Source organism: Corvus kubaryi, unplaced genomic scaffold (assembly GCF_017639235.1).
Source record: "Corvus kubaryi isolate FWS band 111438036 unplaced genomic scaffold, C.kubaryi_AGA036_p1.0 37301, whole genome shotgun sequence".
In the NCBI taxonomy this organism is placed as follows: Eukaryota; Metazoa; Chordata; class Aves; order Passeriformes; family Corvidae; genus Corvus; species Corvus kubaryi.
The window spans coordinates 1,332,891-1,348,825 of NW_024581094.1; the positions used below are offsets into that span (position 1 = coordinate 1,332,891).

At 68.4% G+C, this 15,935-nt stretch overlaps 3 protein-coding genes across 6 annotated transcripts; 2 read left to right on the forward strand and 1 right to left on the reverse strand.

Annotated features, from left to right (window-relative positions):
- The first annotated feature begins 8 nt into the window (after positions 1-8).
- MIEN1 (migration and invasion enhancer 1) lies at positions 9-6,530 on the forward strand. 2 transcript variants are annotated; one of them, XR_006016040.1, is made up of 5 exons: positions 9-113; positions 691-788; positions 1,072-1,148; positions 1,440-1,679; positions 6,520-6,530. XR_006016040.1 is itself a non-coding variant. In XM_042027972.1 (4 exons), exons 1-4 carry the CDS (start codon positions 25-27, stop codon positions 1,521-1,523), a joined length of 348 nt encoding a protein of 115 aa, XP_041883906.1. In that variant the 5' UTR covers positions 9-24; the 3' UTR covers positions 1,524-2,193. The 2 variants fall into 2 exon arrangements, 1 of the variants encoding a protein (XP_041883906.1); XM_042027972.1 differs by lacking the exon at positions 6,520-6,530 and having other exon boundaries at positions 1,440-2,193.
- ERBB2 (erb-b2 receptor tyrosine kinase 2) lies at positions 2,451-12,832 on the reverse strand. 3 transcript variants are annotated; one of them, XM_042027956.1, is made up of 27 exons: positions 12,678-12,830; positions 9,898-10,049; positions 9,633-9,819; positions 9,244-9,381; positions 9,082-9,150; positions 8,437-8,549; positions 8,221-8,362; positions 8,035-8,151; positions 7,403-7,529; positions 7,250-7,323; positions 7,078-7,168; positions 6,426-6,625; positions 6,198-6,330; positions 6,014-6,104; positions 5,772-5,932; positions 5,627-5,674; positions 5,411-5,549; positions 5,200-5,322; positions 5,025-5,123; positions 4,750-4,935; positions 4,519-4,674; positions 4,355-4,430; positions 4,132-4,278; positions 3,947-4,044; positions 3,701-3,871; positions 3,298-3,556; positions 2,451-3,196 (listed from the first exon to the last, which is right to left on the reverse strand). In XM_042027956.1, the coding sequence occupies exons 1-27, from the start codon at positions 12,751-12,753 to the stop codon at positions 2,868-2,870; spliced, it is 3,702 nt and encodes a 1,233-aa protein (XP_041883890.1). In that variant the 5' UTR covers positions 12,754-12,830; the 3' UTR covers positions 2,451-2,867. The 3 variants fall into 3 exon arrangements, with proteins under 3 accessions (XP_041883890.1, XP_041883889.1, XP_041883888.1); XM_042027955.1 differs by having other exon boundaries at positions 5,772-6,104; positions 12,678-12,832; XM_042027954.1 differs by having other exon boundaries at positions 9,082-9,381; positions 12,678-12,831.
- A 1,708-nt stretch (positions 12,833-14,540) lies between these two features.
- Positions 14,541-15,839, forward strand: PGAP3 (post-GPI attachment to proteins phospholipase 3; the record flags this gene model as incomplete). The annotated part of the gene is made up of 3 exons (XM_042027973.1): positions 14,541-14,759; positions 15,427-15,524; positions 15,603-15,839. Coding segments are annotated over exons 1-3 (522 nt in total), but the record flags the coding sequence as incomplete, so codon positions are not given.
- Between the last annotated feature and the right edge of the window lie 96 nt (positions 15,840-15,935).

The following is a 15,935-nucleotide window of genomic DNA, read 5'->3' on the forward strand; positions in this document are numbered from 1 at the left end:
GGCCGCGCGGCGGGAGTAGGGGCCATGAGCGGCGGGGCCGGGGACGGGAACGGGGACGGGAACGGGGCCGAGAGTGGGGCCGAGCGGCGGGTCCGCATCGTGGTGGAGTACTGGTGAGCGCCGCGGCCGCGGGGGACCCGGGGTCGAATGAACCGATGGCGCCGAGGGGACCCCGGGGCCTTCGGGGGCGGGAGCGACCCGAGGCGGGGGCGGTCTGCAGCGATACTGGGACGTCGGGAGCAGAAACTGGGGGAACTGGGATGAGTTAAGAAGGGGGGTCCAGCCCCGGAGAGGCCTGGGGGGAGGATATAGGTGGGTTGGGGGGCTGAGGAGGGGCTCTAAGGGAGGCTGAGGGTCTCTGCGGAGTGCGGGAGTTGGGGCGCTGAGGGGGTTATAGGGGAATTGGGCTGAGGGAGGGGCTATAGGGGAATTGCGGGGGCTCTGTAGGGTGGGGGGGCAGAGGAGGTAATGAGGGGCCGCATGGTTATGGGATACGAGGGGGCTGGGGGGAGAAGGGGCGTGCAGGGGGTTTGGGGAGGGCTCCTGAGTGGAGGGTTGGGAATTGGGGGTGCAGGAGGCAGCAGAGCTGTTGTGGGGGTACAGGCTAGGGGGGCTCCTTAGTTCGGGGAGGGTTTGGGGGGGGGGATCGCCGTGCCTCGACCCCCCCTCAGCCGGATCGCCCCTTCCCAGCGAGCCCTGCGGCTTTGAGGCCACGTACCAGGAGCTGGCGAGCGCCGTGCGGGACGAGTACCCCGACATCGAGATCGAGTCCAGGCTGGGGGGCACCGGTGAGACCCCACAGCAGCTCCAGGGTTGAGGGGGACACCCCAGGCCGTGTGCTGGGGGTTTGTGGGAGGAGGGGGCTGGGACAGGTTAAACCTGGCAGGAAGTCCAGGGGGGGTCGTGCCCTGGTTGCTGCCCCTCAGCAGGGTCCGTTTGGGGGCAGAGCTGGGGGTCTGCAGGAGCCCCTGGGGGTGCCATGTGTGTCCAGGCACAGGGGGAACAGGCTGGGGGTGTCACCAGGGGTGCGGGGGGACACAGCTCAGGGCTGGGCCTTGCGTGTGCCCTCAGGTGCCTTCGAGATCGAGATCAACGGGCAGCTCGTCTTCTCCAAGCTGGAGAACGGGGGCTTTCCCTACGAGAAGGACGTGAGTACCCCCTGGGGGTCCCGGGGTCAGCCAGGCTGTGCTGGAGGTGTTGGGTTTGCAGTGAGCCCCTCCTGTGACAGGGTTTTCCCACGGGGTCCCTGTTTTGTCACCCTCTGGAGCTGTTTCCCATCCTGCCACCCTGCCAGGACCCGCTGCAGGTCCTGCTGGGATGTAGTGAGAGGGGAGAGAGGGGCAGTTCCTCGCCGTGGCCGGGGTTTGTGGCTGTGACCTCCGTGGGTCCGGGTGCTCCCAAGCCCTGCCTGTGACCCCTCCCCTGCCGTGTCTCCCCAGCTGATCGAGGCCATCCGCAGAGCCCGGAATGGGGAGCCCCTGGAGAAAATCACCAACAGCCGCCCCCCCTGCGTCATCCTGTAGCCCCCTGGGCACAGTGGGGACCCCCCGTGCTGGCCATCGCTGCCTTCCTTAAATCCCTGCACAGCTGGGGGGCACGGGGGGGGGACCAGGGACACCGGGGGAGTTCAGGACCCCCATCATGGTGCTGGGAAGGGCAGAGCTGTGGCACTGGGGGTCGTTCTGTCCCCTGTCTGACCTGCTGTGGGGTGTAGCCATGGCCTGGGGGGGGTCTCCCTCCTGCCTTTGCCTTCCCCCCTCGTCAGCTGCACCTCCCTGGGGGGCACAGGGGGTCCCCAGACAGGGGGGTCTCCATGGCACCCCCATTTCTCTGTGCTGGCCTCTCCCCTCCCTCAACCCCTGGGAATCTGGGGGAGCCAGGCTGGGTGTTGGAGCAGCTCCCAGCAGGTTAATTCCAAGGGGAATCCGCTGGCTGAAACTTTCCTGGGATTTGTTAATGATTAAAGTCCCTCTGTCACTGTTTAATCCGGGGCAGGGGCCGGCCATGGAAACCCCAGCCCGGCCCCACGGCCACAGGTGTGTCCATGTCCCCCCCTCACCATTCCCAGGCTCCTGGCTCCTGCTTCCTGCCTGGAATGACCCTGCCCTTGGCCTCGGGGCGGGGGCCCCCCCTATTTATTCTATACTGTGTATAAACCCAACGGCCCAGGTGGAATAAAGGATGGAGAATGTGGCTCCTCTGGTGTCCCTCAGGAATGGGAGGTGGGACGTGGTCCTGGATCCTGCCTGGGATCAGGAATTTTATCCTTCAGGCAAGTGGTGGGGGGTGTGACAGAGGGGATGGGAAGGGGAAAGAGGGAGGAGTAGGGGAAGGAGAAAGAAGGGGAAAAGGGAAGGTGAAGGGGGAAAAGGGAAGGGATATGACTTGCTGGTCCTTGGGAGACAGAGCTGGATCCGACAGAGAAGGAGGAAGCAAACAGACCACGAGAGTAGAAAAAACCAACCAGTGTACAATTATCAAATATACATCCCGGTGCTTCCAAAGAATCCCAGAGCAGCCGGGACTGCTCTCAGTCCAGCTGCTCTCAGTGCAAGTCCATGTGTCCCAAGCACTGGGACAGCCCTGGAATGGGAGGGTGGCCGAGGGTCTGTCCTTCTCTAGGCCGTGCTGGGTCCGAGCTCCCCGGGCTGCTCCGGGCACCACCCGGCTTGTGGGCCACCCCCGCCAGTGCCACCGAGGGTGACCCCTCTGTCCCCACTCTTTGCTGCCGCGCTGTCCCACAGCGTCCTGGGCTCTCCCAGCCCTCCGTGGCCGGTGCCACCCCCGGGCAGAGGGGACAGACCCCCAGCCCCGTGGCCGTGGCTCGTCCCTCCCTGAGCTGCCTCGGTGAAGTTTGGGGGTCTCTCCTACACGGCCGCGGCGTCGGGGCCGGCCAGGCCGAGGTACTCGGGGTTCTCAGCCGTGGGCGTCGTGCCGGGGCCACCCTCAGGGCCCCCACCCTTGGCAGGGTCCTGGTTCCAGTAGTAGGGGTTGTCGAAGGCCTGGCTGAAGGGTCCGGGGGCGGGGGGGCCAGGGGGTGCCAGGTACTCGGGGTTCTCCACGGCGTGGCCAAAGGGCCCTGGGAAGGAGTTCTTGGGGTCCTTGATGAGCCCGTTCTTCCCCTGGTGCCCCTTGGGCTTGTCCGGCGGGGATGGGGGAGCATGGGGCGGATGCTCCCTGGCCTGGTTCACATACTCTGTGGGGTGAGTGACACGTTAGGGACCCCCCAGGGGTCATGGGGCAGGCAGACACCCCCTACCCACCACCTCCCCGAGGGTCTGGCTGCACCCTCCCTACCTGGCATGGTGCTGTGGGGGGCCGGGACAGTGAAGCCCTCAGGCTCCTCTCCATCCTCGGCCACCAGCCCGGTGGGATCCTCGCTGTACCGGGGCAGGGTCCCGGGCTCCCGCCCTGGGGGGCTCTGCAGGGCCACCTTGTCTCCCTCTGGCACCTCTGGGACAGGTCCCTCCGGCCCCTCCGCCAGCCCCTGTGCAGAGAAGGGGAAGGGGGCCAAGCCCTCGCCCTCCTCCACCTTGGCTGGAGACTCCGCCGTGCTCTGGGTGTGGGAGAGGACACAGAGTCAGGCACTTGAGCCCGCCCCAAAGAGCGTCCTGGCCCTTTGCCCCTCACAGACATGGCACGGGGCCATCCCCATGCCTGTGCCAGGACTGGGGGCTCCCTCGCAGCCTTCCCCACGTACCCGCACGGAGGAGATGCGGCTGCGGTAGGTGGTGGAGGTGTCGGCACTGAAGAAGCCATGGTGAGGCACCAGGTACTCCTCAGCATCCACGAGGTCATCCATGTCTTCCTCATCCAGCAGCGCCCGGTAGAAGGTGCTGTCCATGGAGCCGGGCAGCCCCACCAGGTCATTCTGGGGGGGTTAACACCGGTCAGTGCCAGCCCCAGGGCACCGGAAAGGGGACGGGACCCCTGGGGATCTGCGTACCTGGATGACCACAAAGCGCTGGGGGTCGCGGGCCATGCGGGAGAACTCGGTGACCAGCTCCCGGAACTTGGGCCGGCACTCGGAGTCGATCATCCAGCCTGGAGCAGAGCCGGGCGCCATCAGGGCCGGGAGCGGGGTGACACCACGCCCTGTCCCCTCCCCGTCCCCACGTCCCCTCCCCGTACATTTCACCATGATCATGTAGACATCAATGGTGCAGATGGGCGGCTGCGGCAGCCGCTCGCCCTTCTCCAGCAGATCCGGGATCTCCCGGGCAGGGATCCCATCGTACGGCTTTGCCCCAAACGTCATCAGCTCCCACACGGTGACACCTGGAGGGGTGGGCGTGGGGGTGAGCAGTGCACTAGGACCCCACATGTCCCCCCGGGTGGGGACACTGTGACGCACCGTAACTCCAGACGTCGCTCTGGTGCGTGAAGCGCCGGCGGAGGATGGACTCCAGCGCCATCCACTTGATGGGGACCTGGGACAGGGCAGATGGAGAGGTGAGCAGGCTCAGGGATGGCTGTCACCGAGGTGAGGACCACTGTCCCCAAGTCCCCCAGCCCCACCTTGCCACCATCAGCGTGGTACTCGGTCTCATCGATGTCGAGCAGCCGGGCCAGCCCAAAGTCGGTGATCTTGACGTGGTTGGGGCTCTTGACGAGGACATTGCGAGCAGCCAAGTCACGGTGCACCAGCCTCACCTCCTCCAGGTAACTCATCCCCTGGAGGTGGCACATGTCCAGCTGTCCCTGGCCTCCCCCAGGAACCCCCAGAGCCCCCCAGGTCCCCTGTCCTACCTTGGCAATCTGCACACACCAGTTGAGCAGGTCCTGGGAGCCGATGTGGTCCTTGTTCTCCCGCACGTAGTCCAGCAGGCAGCCATAGGGCATCAGCTGCGTCACCAGCTGCACCGTGGAGGTCAGGCAGATGCCCAGCAGCCGGGACACGTAGGGGCTGCCCACCCCTGCCATCACATAGGCCTCCTGTGGGCAGGAGGGGGGTCAGGGTGGGGGTCAGGGTGCGCCGGGACCGCTGCCGGTCCCGTTCCCCCCAGTGCCATGGCCACACTCACATCCAGGATCTCCTTGTTGGCTTTGGGCGACGTGTTCTCCCGCAAGACCTTGATGGCCACCGGGATCTTCACGCTCTCCCCATCAGGGATCCAGATGCCCTGAGGTGGGGACACGCAGTTAAGGGGGTGCAGAGCAGGGAGGGTCACGTCCCGCTGCGCTGACCCCACCCCTCACCTTGTAGACGGTGCCAAAAGCACCAGAACCCAGAACTTTCACTTTCTTGAGCTCCGTCTCCTTGAGGATCCTCATCTGGGCTTGGTTGGGGAGGGCCCCGCTGGGCGTCAGTGGCTCCACCAGCTGCGGGGCATGGAGGGGTGAGGGGGGCCGGGTTCCTGACCCCTCCCAGCCGCTGAGGGTCCATCCCTGCCCCCCGGGAGATCCCCACCTCGGTCTCCTGCAGCAGCCGCCGCATCGTGTGCTTGCGCTCCTGCTGCCGCCGGCGCTTGACGCAGATGACGGTGATGAGGAGCAGGACGATGACCAGCAGGGCCCCCACCACGCCGGCGATGATGGACGTCACCTGGCTGAGGGGCAGGAGGCCATTGGCGGGGGGACCCCCAGCACCCAGCGTGGGGGTGGCACAACACAGCCACGCTCCTACCTTGGCTTCTGGTCCACGGGACATCCGTCCTCATCCCGGATCGTGCACCTGGGGACACAGGGTGTGGCCCCTCGCTGTCAGCAGCCCCCTGCAGCTGCCAGCACCCCCTGGCCACCCCCTTCTCAGCCAGGGACCCCTGACTCACGAGTGGGTGCAGTTGGTGGGGCAGAGCTGGCACACGCCGAATTCGTCTGGGTATTTCCAGACGGGCACGAAGGAGGCGTCGGCCTTGACGCCGCTGGGGCAGCGCCGCACGCACTGCTGGGCGTCCTTGTAGTGGGCACAGGCCACGCACTGGTCCGCATCCTGCAGGAATCGGGGAGGGTTGAGGGACCCAGATGTCTGGGGGCACCCCCCAGCCCACCCAGTGTGTGTCCCCTTCCTCACCGATCCGAAGCAGGTCTCGGTGCCGTTCTGGGGCTGGCACTCGGGGTGGCACGGCAGGCACCGCGTCCCGTTGGCGTGTTCCCGGACAGCTCTGCAGGGCGAAGGGGGCAGGGATGGGGTCCCAGCCCCTCCCTGCAGTGTGTGTGGGGGGCTCTGTTTGCCATTCCCGGGGGTCTCCACTCACCCATCCAGGAGGTTGCAGGAGGCCACACACTCCTGGCCACGCAGGAACCGCTCACAGGCCATGCACTGGGTCGGGCCAGGGCCCCAGCAGTGCCCCTGGGCGCAGAGGTGGAAGCAAACCAGTCCCTCGCTCTCTGCAGGGAGCACCAGGGGGTCCATCAGCACCAGGGGGTTTCTCAGCAATAGGAAGAGTCCATCAGCTCCCCCCACCCCCACGGGTCCCGCTCACCGCACTGCTCGGGGGGCTTGTTGTGGGTCTGGAAGAGGCGCTGGCGGGGGTTGCGGAAGATGCTGTGCCAGGGCACCTTCTGGAGGAAGCAGAGCTGGGGGTTGTGGTGGACGAGCACCATCCCACTGCTGATCTCCCGCAGGGCCCGGAGCCCCAGCGCCTGCACCGCCAGGTCCTGCAGCGTCAGCGAGTAGGCGCCGCTGCCGAGACGCCCACGGGTGAGTCCCTGTGTCCCCCACATCCTCCGTGTCCTCCCCGTGTCCTCCTGTATCCCTGTGTGTGCCCCCTCATGTCCCTGTGTCCCACCCACGTCCCCCCTGCAACCCCTGCATCCCACCTGTATCCCCTCGTGTCCTGTTGTCCCCCACGTCACCCCCCGTCTGCCCACATCCTGCAGTGTCCCCCCATGTCCCCCCGGTCTCTCTGTGTGTTCCCAAACCCCGCTGCACCCCCCCATGCCCCCGCCATGTCCCCCTGTGCCCCCACATCCCCCCATGCTCCCTCTGCATCCCCGTGTCCTCATGTCACCCCATGTCCCTGTGTTCCTTCTGTGACTCCCAGTGTCCCTCCACATGTCCCCCGTGTCCACCCTGCATCCCTCCATGTCCCCCCATGTCCCCCTGTGCCCCCCCACATTCCCAGCCCTGCTCACTTGTGCAGCACCCGGCCCCGGATCACCCGCAGGTTTTGGAAGACTCCCAGGTCCTTCATGTCGGGTGGCCAGGCTGCAATGTAGAGGAAGCCTGGGGGGAGCTGAGTGTCACCACCCCATGTCCCCCCCAAACCCGGAGCCCCCGATCCCCCTCAGCACCCCCGGCTCTCACCCGTCAGCTCCTCCAGGCTCTCGAAGATCTGCAGCAGTTTGGGGTCCAGGGGTGGGGTGTTGGTGCTGGGGTCCCTGCCAGGGGTGGGAGGGAGGTTAGGAGGGTCCCACTGGGGGTCCTGGTGGGCTTCAGGGAGGGGAATCAGGTGCTCACCCAGCAAAGGTCTCAGGCAGGAAGGCCAGGCTCCCAAAAATCTTGGTGCAGCCAGAGAAGTGCTGGATGTTGGAGGCGTTCACGGCGCGGACACCCTTCAGGAAATCCACTCCCAGCCCGTAGCACACTGCGGGGACACGGCAGGGCTGGGGTGCTCCACCAGGACCCCCGAGCCCCCCAGAACACTGCCCCTCCAGCCACGGAGGAACCCTCACAGAGCATAGCAGCACCCCCACACAGCCTTGGGGTCCCCAGATCTGCACTGGGGACTGCTCACCTGCACCCCTGAGATCCCCAGGGCACCCCAAGACTTCGGGAGGCTGCTTACCCACACCCTTGGGGTTCCCAGAGTCCCCTCAGTCCCCAGGGGACTGCTCACCCACATCCTTGGGGTACCCAGAGCCACTCTGGAGGGCTGCTCACCTGCACCCCTGAGCTCCCCAGACCTGTCCAGATACTGGGGGGCTGCTCACCCACAACCTTGGGAACCCCATGAGCCCACCAGGACATTGAGGGGCTCCTCACCCACAATCCTGCCCTCTCCAGAGTCACCCCCTCAGCCCCTGGGGGCTGCTCACCCCCATCCCCAGGGCCCCCAGAGCCCCCCCAGGCCCTGGTGGGGTGTTGCTCACCCTCTGGGCAAGGTTTGCTGCACTTCTCACACTTCTGGACGTTGTTGACCGTGACCTCCTGGCTGTTCTGGGGGCACACGAGAGTGCAGGACCCCACCTCCGTGGCGAGGTAGTTGTCTGGAGGGGGCAGGAGGGGGGGTCAGGGCCACGCTGGCTGCCCCTGGCCCCCCCAGGGGTGTCACTCACAGGGACACTGGCTGACACAGCTGGCACCGAAGGTGTAGCGCCCGTCGGGGTTGGGCATCGACTCGAAGGTGTCCGAGTTGTAGACGACGAGCGGGGGGCAGTGCAGCTCGCAGATCCCGCTCCGGTTGAAGTTCAGGCACGCCTGGGGGGGACACACGGATGCTGTGAGACCCCTGCCCCCCCCCAGGACCCCCAGGGCCCCCCTCCCGTGCGCACCAGGCAGTCGGAGTGCTTGGGGCCGGTGCAGCCAGCGGCGCATTGCTCGTGGCAGCAGTCCGTGGGCTTCGTGCCCTTGCAGCGTGGGCAGCCGTGGCAGATGCTGTTGGTCACTGCAGGGGCACAAAGGGACAGTCTGGGGACAGGGACCCCCATGGATCCCCCTCCTCCAGGCAATGGGGGGGTCCCCAGGCTGAGGGGCTGGAGGGTAGGTGGGTTCCGAGGGCAAAAATCTGTGTGGTGGGGATTCAGGTGCCAAGTGGGGGCAGTGGGACAGGAATCTGGGGGGGCAAGTGGGGGCTTCCAGGGCAGGGATTTGGGGTGTAAGGGGAGGCTCCCAGAGCAGGGATTTTAGGGGATCTTTGGGGCCAGGATTTGGGTGCCATGTAGGGCTCAGTGGAACAGGGATTTGGGGACTAAACAGAAGGTCAGGGTGCTTCTGGGGGCAAGATTTAGGTGGCAAATAGGGGTCAGTGGGGCGGGGATTTGGGGGGGCAAATGGAAAGTCCAGGGAGCGTCTGGGACAGAGATTTGGGTGTCAAGAGGGGATCAGCAGAGCAGGGGCATACAGAGGGAAGGAAAGGGGATCCCAGGGGCTTTGGGGGTCCCTGGGGGGGTCAGAGCCTGTGTGGGCCCCACACTCACACGTCTGGCAGTCCTGTTTCCCCTCGCCCCAGCAGCGCCCCTCAGCACAGAGCGCCCGGCAGTCGGGACCTGCGTGGGGGAAAATGTGAACAGGGGGTGCCAGAGGGGCTGGAAACCCCCAGACCCCTCCCTGGTACCACCACAACCCCCCGGGGCGCTCACAGCTGCGGTTGCGGGTGGTGTCCACGTGGATCTCGCCACGGAACTCGTTGTGCCGGTGGAGGATGTCGATCCAGAGGATGGTCTCCTGGAAGCAGAGCTCGGGGTTCCTCTCGATGCGCACCCCTCCCTTCAGGATCTCTGTGGGGGGAAGAGGTAGGGGGGTCAGCATGAGGACAGGGGATCCTGCAGCCCCGTGGGGACTCCCAGTCCTTGGTAGGGACCTGCCACTCCATGGGAGCACCCAGTCCTGGGTGTGGACCTGCCATGGGGACACCCAGACCTGGACAGGGACCTGCCATCCTGTGGGACCACCGAGCAGCTCCCAACTGCAGCAGCAGCGACCCACACCCCCGATCACCCGTGCTGGCCCCAGGTCGGGGCTTCCCCACCTGTGAGGTGCCTCATGCCGAGCTGGCGCAGCCCCGGCGCCCCGGCGGAGCCGGCGTTGCCCATCACGGCCAGGGCGTAGCGGTCCTGGAAGAGCTGCGTGCCGCGGATGATGCGCAGGCTCTGCAGCTCCAGCCCGCTCACGCTGTTCTCCGCGATCAGCACGTACCCCTGCACCTCCTTGATGTCCTGGGATGGGGGAACAAGGGTGAGGAGCCGGCCGACCCCCGTCCTTCCCCCCCTTCCGCGTGTTTTCCCTCTGCGCACCTTGAGGAAGGCGGTGTCGGCGTCGGCGGGCAGGTAGGTGAGCTCCAGGTTGCCCTGGACCACCTGGCAGCCCTGGTAGAGGTGCCGCAGGGTCTCGTAGTGGCTCTCGGGGCTGGAGGGACGCAGCAGCTTCATGTCGGTGCCGGTGCAGACTGCGGGGACAGCGAGGGCTCAGCGGGTCCACGACCCCTCCTCTCCCCCGCGGGACACCGAACTCCGGCCCCCGCAGGAAACGCCGCGGATCCGGCGGCCGCCGTTTATCTCCGGGGCTGCTCCCGACAGCTTCCGATGGGTTTCCTGGATCGTGGCTTCCCTGGCTCCCACCCCGGCACGCGGCAAAGCTGCTCCCGCTCTGGCACCGGGCCCCGCTCGAGGGACAGCGGGGACCGGCGTCGCCCCGTGCCCGCGGTGGGCGTCGGGGACTGCTGGGGCTGGGTTGGGACCCCCAGAGCCGCGGGGCCGGAACGGGGGCCGCGGGCAGGAATGCGCTGCCCACGCCGCCGGGGCGGCCGCGCCGAGACAAGATCCGATTGTTGAGCGGCGACGGCTGCGGGGCCCGGCCGGCCCCATTGTGGCGGGCTGCTGGCCGGGCGAGTATCCCCGCGGCATCCAGGCGGGGTGGGGGGCACGGGAGCCCGCCCTGGGTGCCAGGCCCCGGGCGGGTGAGTCACGGGCGCGGGTGGCACAGGGCCCCGGCCGCCCGCTCCCGGCTGGAACCGCCTTTTCAGGTCGGGCGTGTTTGGGGAGCAGCGGTGACGCAGGGCTGGCGGGCACGGCCCAGCCCCGGCGCGCCCGCGGCCCCCGGCGCCCCAACAGCTCGCCGGGGAGAGCCCCCACGCCAGACCCCAGCCCCGCTCCGACACCGGCCCCGGCGCTGACCCTGCCGCCACCGCAGCGTCGTTCCCAGAGCCACCAGCCCTGGGCCACTGCCATGCCAGCACGGGGCAGGGGGGCACACGGGGGTCAGGCAGGGTTCGGTGTGCCGGTCCCCGGCTGCTCTGCGGCTGAGTGACAGCCGCCGGTGCTGGGCAGCTGCTGGCGCGGCCCCGTGTCCAGGGGACCCGGCTGGCACCCGCCTCCCCCACCTGCTCCGAGGCCTCTGAGCCGGGGAAAATATGGCCAGGAAGGAGGAAGCCCCTCGAATTTGGGGTGCAGCTCTCTCCCAGCCCACCGGCTGTGTGACAGAGGGGACCCCAGGAGCGAACGTGCTGTTGGGCGGCCAAAGCTCAAGGTCTGTGCCCACACCTGCTGTGGCACAGGCACGGGGTGCTGCGGCTTCCCCAGGGCAAAGGGCAGGTGGGACAAGCGAGCAGCAGCACCAGATCCTGGTGGGATCCCGGCTCCGTGCCCTGGGATTTGGCCCTGCCTGCTCCCCCAGGTCCATAGCTGGGCACCGGCAAGGGCAGCGAGTGATCCATCCTGCCTGGCTCACTCCGGCAGGCAGTGCCACCATGGGGCACCTCGGCTGCCCACGGGTGTCCAGCAAAGCCCATCGGCCACGTGCCCACAGGGCTGCCCTGAGCCGGGGCTGCTGGACACGAATCCGGCCCCAGGGATGGGGGGACACCGGGGTGTCCCTAACCAGGAGCTCGCCCCACACAGACCCTCCAAGCAGAGCGAGCTGCGGGGTGCCAGGAGTGGAGGCCACCTGGTGTATCCCCACGTCCCCGTCCCACCACCCCACACCGGCTCAGTCCCACCGGGCTTTCACCTTCCAAAGCCCCGGTGCTGGAGCTGCCCCCAGACAGGGAGGCAGCGAGGTCCAACTTTTGGGGCTGCTGGTGCCCACTTTGGAGCCACCAGCGCCGTCCCCTGCTGGCCCCGTTCCTGCCATCCCCGCCGCGGTGCCTGGCCGAGGCCCGGGGGCTGTCGGGCCGGGCTCCCCGCTCCCCCCGGGGCTGGGCTGGGTGCGGCACGTCGAGAATGTGGATGGGAGCGACGGGGACGCACCCACCCACCCACCCAGCCGCTCCGTGGGGCACCGCGCCTGCCCCGCGCCCCGAAGCCTCCCGGTGCCCCCGGGGAGGGAACCCCCACAGGCTGGGGTCCCCCCGTCTGCGCTTCTCCCGGCGGTACCGGAGCCCCGGGACCGGCTGCAGAGGGGGGGTCCCCGCTCCGGGCTGCACTGGAGCCCCTAAATTCCTCCCGGGACAACGGCAGCGGGGTCGTCCCGCTCGGGGGGGCCAGGGCGCAGCGAGCAGGGCCTCCTCCTCGGCCCCAGCGCCTCCCAGTACAGACCAGTTCGGCCCGCAGTCCTGGCGGGCAGTCGCGGCGCGGGGACAGCGGGGTCGCGCTGCCCGCGGCGGGGAGAACCGGGGGCACCGAGGGGGCAGCGGGGGGACTGGGGAAGGACCGGGGGAGGCGGTCCCGTCGCTTCCAACTGAGCAGCCCCAGGCACACCGGACCCCGCGGCCCGGTGGCTCCCGACCCACTCCCAGAGCTGCCCGGTCCCACCCCCGGTGCCCCACTCGTTCCCAGCTTGGGGCCCCCTCGGTCCCCTCCCGCTGCCCCCTCGGTCCCCCCCACGGTACCCCCTCGGTCCCCTCCCGGTTCTCCACTCGGTCCCCCCCCCGATGTCCCCCCCCCGGTGCCCTCTCGGTCACGCCCCCCGTGTCCCCCCCTCCCTTTCCCGGTTCCCCCTCTCGGTGCCCCCCCTGGTCCCGGTCGGTCCCGTGCAAAACTTTGCACGAAGTCGCGGCGCGGGGGACGCTCCCGCAGCCCGGCGTCCCCCCGATTCCCGGTGTCCCCGGTGCCCCCCGGAGCTCCCCGGTGGGACCCACCTTCAGCGGCGGCGGGGGGGCAGAGGGCGGCGAGCAGCAGCAGCCCGGCGCCGAGGCAGCCCCCGGCCGCGATCATGGTGCTCAGCGCGGGCCGCGGCCCATGGCCCCGCCGCCGCTCCGGGAAAGTTTGCGGAGCCGGAGCCGCCGCCTCCCGCCGCTCCCGGGCTCCGCCTCGCGATCCCGATCCCGGTCCCGGCCCCGGGCGAGGGCGCGCCGCGCGCTCCCGCCGCCCCCGCGCGCTCCCGCCGGCCCGGACCAGGACAGACCCCCTCCACCCCACCCCCCCGTCCATCCTCCCGGAGCACCGGGGACTCTCCGCTCCGGATGCCCCCGTGTCCATCCCCCCGCAAGAGCACCGGCACCTCCCGCCCCGGACTCCCCTTCCCTCTTCGCGTCCTCCGTAGCACCGGGATCAGCACCGTCCATCCCCCGGGAGCACCGGGAACCCCACGATCCCCCGGACCAGCGGGTGCCCCCCGCCCACTCCCCGGGAGCACTGGGGACCCCCTGGCTCCGATCCCACTTTCCGTCCCCTCGGAGCACCGGGGACCCCCCACCCCGGACCCCCGCTCCAATCCATCCCCCCACAGCACCGCGGACTGGGGACCTCCCATCCCGGAGTCCCCGTTGCCATTCCCTGGGGAGCACCTGGGACTTCCCAGCCCCAAGAGCTCTCCTGTCCCGGGGTCCTGCTGCGATCCTGGGGGGCGGGGGTCGCCTGAATGGGGGGGAGGGGGAGGTCACGCCCTCCATCCCTGTCCCCTCACCTGCCCAGCTGGGGCTGTGACTGTCACCCGTGTGAGGGTGAGGGGACAGTAATGCCATTCGTGGGTCTGGGGGGAACAGTCCCGGGGTGAGGGGACAGACCTGGCATCCAGGGATGGTGCAGGGGGTTGGGGACAGTCCTGGGGGTTGGGGACAGTCCTGGGTGATGGGGACAGGCCAGCAGCATCTAATGGGTCCCCGATGAGGTGACCCAGAGCTGGCACCTGTCCCCGACCTGTTCCACCTTCACCTGCTGCCCTGGGCACACAGAGGGAATTGGGACGTGGGGTCCTCCACAGGGGGGGAACCTCATCCCAACCCCTCGGCCGGGCAGAGCGAGGCATCGCACCAGGAGCAGCGAGATGGGGTGCCGGGACGTGAACCCTGCACAGGGCAGGCTCTGCCCCCCATGTCCCCTCGGGTCACCCCAGCCCGTGCTCCCACGTGTGCCACCGAGGCTGCCACGAGGGAGGAGCCCCCAGAGAGGGGGACTCTCGGTGTTGGGGTCCCGCCTGCCACGGGGGGAGGAATGGCGATCCAGCACATCACTGTCACCTCAGGCCAGGCCGCCATGGGCACCTCATCCCACGGCCGCTGCCGGGGGTCCCGCATGGCCGGGACCACTCAGTTCCTCAGGCCGCGCTGCCCCCAGGCCCTGAACTGACCCCGAGCCACGCATGAAACCGGGGGGTCCCTGCAGGCCTCGGAATCCCCAGCCCCCATGGGGGATATATCCCATGAGCCTCTGCAGGGCGTGCACAGGGGGATATATCCCATGAGCCTCTGCAGGGCGTGCACGGGGGGATATATCCCATGAGCCTCTGCAGGGCGTACACGGGGGGATATATCCCATGAGCCTCTGCAGAGCGTGCACAGGGGGGATATATCCCATGAGCCTCTGCAGGGCGTACACGGGGGGATATATCCCATGAGCCTCTGCAGAGCGTACACGGGGGGATATATCCCATGAGCCTCTGCAGAGCGTGCACAGGGGGGATATATCCCATGATTCTCCCGCTCGGGGGCCTGTATCCCATCACCTTCCGCGGCCGGCGGGGGCGGTATATCCCATAGTGCCCCGCGCCAGCCCCATCTCCGGGGCGGGCCGGAAGCGGCCGGGCCGGGCGGCGATGGCGGCGCGGGCCGCGCTGCTGCTGCTTCTCATGGCGGCGGCGGCGCCGGGCCCGGCCCGGGGCTCGCAGGGGGACCGGGAACCGCTGTACCGGGAGTGCCTGAGCCGCTGCGAGCGGCAGAACTGCTCGGGGGCGGCGCTGCGGAACTTCCGCGCCCGGCAGCCGCTCTACATGGGCCTGACAGGTACCGCCCCCGCGCGCCCATTGGCTGGCGGGCACAGAGACCACGCCCCCTCCGGAGAGGCCCCGCCCCTTTAAGCCACGCCCCCTCCGGGCGGGGGCGCTGGGAGCGAACTGGGGCCGGACTGGGAGGTGCTGGGCGGCCCTGGGCTGGCCCGAGGCTCTTGGGCCATACTGCGGCTGGACTGGGAAGCCCTGGGTCACGCTGTGGGGTCACTGGACCATGCCGCTTCTATACTGGCGGCTACTGGGCCGTGCTGGGGTTGTGTTAAGGGTCACTTGGCTATACACTGGGTTATGCTGGTGGCTACTGGGCTCTTCCTGGTCCATGCTGGGCGGTGTAGTGGGGATATTGGGCCATACTGGGGGCGGGTCATGGAGCCATACTGCGGGAACGCTGGACTTCGCTGTGGGAGGTGCTGGGCCAGTTTGGACATCACTGAACTCTCTGTGAGGACACTGGGCCATACTGGGAGCAACTGGACCGTGCTACTGGTCACCATGGGGACAGCTGGGTGTCCTCCCAGATCGTTCCGTGGTGCCCAGTGAGGTGTCGGGGGGTGTCTCTGGTGCCACGGGGTGAACCCCACCCGCTCCCCCTGCCCCGAGCCAGGCCCTGGCGCTCCCATCGCCCACTGGTGCATACTGGGAGGCACTGGTGTGTCCCGCAGGCTGGACGTGCTGGGATGAGTGCAAGTACGAGTGCATGTGGCTGACGGTGCGGCTGTACCAGCAGGGCGGCCACCGCGTGCCCCAGTTCCATGGAAAGGTGAGCGGTGGTCCTGGGGGGGGAAGCGGGGGAAGTCGGGGTCCCCCCGTGCCCGCTGACGCCCCCGTCCCCTCCCAGTGGCCCTTCTCCCGGTTCCTGTTTTTCCAGGAGCCGGCCTCCGCCTTCGCCTCCTTCCTCAACGGCCTGGCCAGCCTGGTCATGCTGCTGCGCTACCGGGCGGCCGTGCCCCCCGCCGCCCCCACCTACCCCACCTGCGTCGCCTTCGCCTGGGTGAGCCCTTCCCCGTCTTTTCCCCCGTCTTTTTCCCCATCATCTTTTCTCTCCCTTTCCCCATCCTTTCCCCCCTTTTCTCCTCCTTTCCCCCTTTCCTTTCCCCCTTTCCTTTCCCCCTTTCCTTTCCCCCTTTCCTTTCCCCCTTTCCTTTCCCCCTTTCCTTTCCCCCTTTCCTTT

Coding starts and splice junctions, on each gene's coding strand:
- MIEN1 (XM_042027972.1), top strand. CDS start 25: ATGAGCGGCGGGGCCGGGGACGGGAACGGGGACGGGAACGGGGCCGAG. Junction 114..690: donor CGCATCGTGGTGGAGTACTG/GTGAGCGCCGCG, acceptor GCCCCTTCCCAG/CGAGCCCTGCGGCTTTGAGG. Junction 789..1,071: donor GTCCAGGCTGGGGGGCACCG/GTGAGACCCCAC, acceptor GTGTGCCCTCAG/GTGCCTTCGAGATCGAGATC.
- ERBB2 (XM_042027954.1), bottom strand. CDS start 12,753: ATGATCGCGGCCGGGGGCTGCCTCGGCGCCGGGCTGCTGCTGCTCGCC. Junction 10,050..12,677: donor CCCCCCCGCCGCCGCTGAAG/GTGGGTCCCACC, acceptor CTGTCCCCGCAG/TCTGCACCGGCACCGACATG. Junction 7,169..7,249: donor GAGCCTGGAGGAGCTGACGG/GTGAGAGCCGGG, acceptor AGCTCCCCCCAG/GCTTCCTCTACATTGCAGCC.